General features: G+C 47.8%; 1 protein-coding gene across 1 annotated transcript; it reads left to right on the top strand.

Moving 5' to 3' along the window:
• Positions 1-1,148: 1,148 nt before the first annotated feature.
• Positions 1,149-2,090, top strand: LOC131597555 (uncharacterized). Its single transcript, XM_058870249.1, has one exon. The coding sequence runs from the start codon at positions 1,149-1,151 to the stop codon at positions 2,088-2,090; it is 942 nt and encodes a 313-aa protein (XP_058726232.1).
• The last annotated feature ends 1,457 nt before the right edge of the window (positions 2,091-3,547 follow it).

Genomic DNA, 3,547 nt, shown 5'->3' on the forward strand with positions numbered 1-3,547 from the left:
ACGGCGCATCAAATGAACCAACGGTTAGAAAGTTATGCCCCTTTGAACTTTCTTAAAAATATCACAAAACATCAACAGCACGCGGCGCCATCACAAGTTCGCGGCGCGGAACGAATCGAAACAACGCCTTCGCGGCGCGTACACATGTTCGCGGCGCGGAACGATTTGGAACAACGCCTTCGCGGCGCGGTCACCCGTTCGCGGCGCGTACTGAACGCAACAAAACTTCCTGACCTTTTGCCTTCAGGTTCGCGGCGCCTCCCCTCTGTACGCGGCGCGAACCGCGATTCTAAAAACCCCAATCTGCAGAAAAACAGCATTCCATGTATCCCAAACACCCCAACACATACCAGTGCGAACATGGAGGATTATAATGCACAAACAACACAAATTACGTCTCATAATGCACCAAATATTCATCAATTGAGATTATAACAACACATACATCATAGATTCAAAACACAGGGTCAAATATCACACAATTGACACAATCCCTAAACCTATCATATGACTCGATTGATCCGAATTCTACATCTATTCAGCATTATCAACCCCTAACCCGATAATAGATGGTAATCAAGACAAGTCCCCCCTTACCTTAGATAATTCTGGATTCTTGGTCTCTCCCTCTATCGTTCTCCTTCGCGTTCCTCGTTCTTCAGACTTCTTTCTCTCACGCTCTTTCTTGGTTCCCAAATCCAATGTTTATGAAATAATAAAATTAGAAAAAGGTTTTACAGAATCACCCCCCCTTCTTCCTCTATTTCCACATATGGCCCAAAAGCCAAAACCTCATTTATTTATTATTTCCACAATTTCTTTAATAATTCTAATTATTAATTCAATAATAAAATTAAATTAATATTAAAATTATACGGGCGTTACACCAAGACTGTGTTGAAACCTCGCGAGCATTCCCCCCCCCCCCCCGGGACGACCGCAAAAATCCAGGAAAAGCGCAGGTTAAACCCCGGCGAAGTAGGCACTCAACCTCTCCCGGACCAAGTGACGAGGAAGACTTCCGCAGCCCCTTGTCAGAAAGCATCCGAAGGGCTCGTCTTCCACGAGGGATGGAAAAACCACCGACCCTAGATTTATAGGACGGAACCACTGATCCTGACGACCACATTCAAAGCATCGAAGCCGTCATGGATTATCACGTCGTCCGAGGATCCATCAAGTGCTGCATCTTTCCAACCACACTCAGAAAAGGGGCAATGACATGGTACAGAAACCTTCTGCCCAACTCTATCCACTCCTGGACCGAGCTCAAGGAACTCTTCTTGAGCCATTTCACAGCTTCTCGTCGGCAACCAAAGTCTGAAGCAAACCTCGAGGCTGTGATCCAAGGAACCAACGAACCTCTCCGAGAATACCTCGACAGGTTCAACAAAGAACCCGTCCAAGTGCAGACGACCGAATACATGAAGAGATACGTCCTAGAGCGAGGACTCCTCCCCAGAAGCGATTTCAAGAAGGCTATAAAGATCGAGAAGGTGCACACTATGAACGCCCTCCTCCGTAAAGCTCAAGCCTTCATCGCTTTCGAAGAAGGCGAAGCGGCTGCAATAAAGGCTTCAAGGAGCAGTGATGCTGCCCGCAACTCGAGCCACGACCACTCGGGTTTACACCGAGGACATGAGAAAAGGAGAGAGGACAGGCCCCACGACGCGAAAGAGCGCAGAGGGCCAGCCGATCGGTTCAGCGACTATACTCCCCTAAACGCTTCACGCGAGAAAATCCTGGCCGAATGCAAAAACAACGACTTCAAGAACTCTAATGTCAGGCCCCCAAAGTCGAACCCCACCAGACCAGGGACCGACAAGTCTAAATACTGCAAGTATCACAAAAGCCACGGGCACCTGACTGACGAATGCATACATCTCAAAGATTCCATCGAGACTCTGATCAAGGAGGGTCGCCTTTCAAAGTACACAAAGAAAGGAGAACCTCCTCGGAGAGAAGACCCACGGAACTCTGACGAGGGAAACTCACCAGATGGTAGGCCATTACAAGCAGCTCTGTCCGTCACCCGACCAGAGGACTTCATACCCTCGGTTGGAGTAACCTCCGCCCTCAGCACCTGTTAAGGGTTCCCGACCGCGATGGTCATATCTAATGGCGGGGACCCCGGTTCCCTCACTTTCAGCTCGGTGAAGAGGAAGTTCGATGAATTGATCAGCGCCAATTCGGACCTCGGCCCTACCCTGCAGAAATTTAAAGGGAAATCAAACCCAATCACCTTCTATCTGGAAGAACTGCCCGGCGGAGCTCCGAACGCCACAATCCCCCTGCTCGTCCGAGCAAGGATGGAAAATTTTAACGTCCGCTGAATCCTTATCGACGAGGGAAGCTCGGTCGACATCATGTATTCCCACCTTTTTCAAATCCTCAAGCTGGACGACTCGCACCTCACTCCATATGTGGGTTCCGACCTCTAAGGCTTCAACAGAACGACCACCAAACCCTGGGGATACGTCGAACTGATCGTCACGTTCGGGGAAGGAGAAGCTTCCAGACAGGTCAAGACAAGATTTCTGGTGATCGACTGCAAGACCCTCTACAACTGCATCATCGAACGCCCTACTCTAGCCGAGCTTACGGCCATCCCATCGACCGTGCACCTAAAGATGAAGTTCTACATGAAGAGGGGACGAGTAGCCACCATCAACGCTGACATCGAAGCAGCCAGAAGGATATTCGACGCATCGATGAAAGGCTTGCAGCTAATCGCCCCCCCTCCAACTCCAACAAGAAACCAAGGGCCGAAGACAAGCCTCCTCGGGAAGATCAACATCAACCGACCAATGTCAGCTCGGTCGACCTCGACGCTCGCTTCACATAAGATGAACTAAAGAATGGCGAAGAGACGCGACCGAAGACAGATCACCCCGTCCGACCTATCCTAGATGGGGACTTCGAGCTCGTCCCGCTGGGCGACAACCCCGAAAAAGCGGTGAAGATCGGCAAGGATATCCCAGACCTACCGAGGAAGAAGCTCATGGCCTGCCTTTGAGCCAACGCCGACTTGTTCGCTTGGAGAGCAGCTGAAATACCCGGACTCGACCCTGAGGTCGCCTGCCACCATCTCTCCATTGATCCAGCCGCGAAGGCAATAGTTCAACGTAGGCGTCGGCAGTCTCCCGAGAAAGCGGAGGCTACCGAGAAAGCTCGTGACCTTCTTTTTGATACATCCATAGTTCAATTATAAATATTCTCTTCTTCTTTTTGATATACATCCATAATTTTTTTTCTGTTATTGGTACAGTTCATTATTTTTTATCTAACATAAACATTAGTATTATGAATACGTAAGCTCATACGTAATGAAATCCACCATTATATGTACAAGACAAACTATATTACACCCACGTAGGATAATTTTATTAAAATCCTTTTATAATAGTTTTGTTTTGTAATTTCAAAAATAGTTCCATGAATAATAAATTATGTTGACACAAAGAATATAGATTCTTCTAAGATATAGATATAATATTATAAACCTCATTGGTCATAGACTAAGGATACATATGAAATCATATCTCAA

This window comes from Vicia villosa, linkage group LG1, assembly GCF_029867415.1.
Source record: "Vicia villosa cultivar HV-30 ecotype Madison, WI linkage group LG1, Vvil1.0, whole genome shotgun sequence".
Taxonomy (NCBI): domain Eukaryota; kingdom Viridiplantae; phylum Streptophyta; class Magnoliopsida; order Fabales; family Fabaceae; genus Vicia; species Vicia villosa.

Bases quoted from the DNA above. Each gene is read 5' to 3' on its own strand.
- LOC131597555 (XM_058870249.1), top strand. From the start codon at position 1,149: ATGGATTATCACGTCGTCCGAGGATCCATCAAGTGCTGCATCTTTCCA.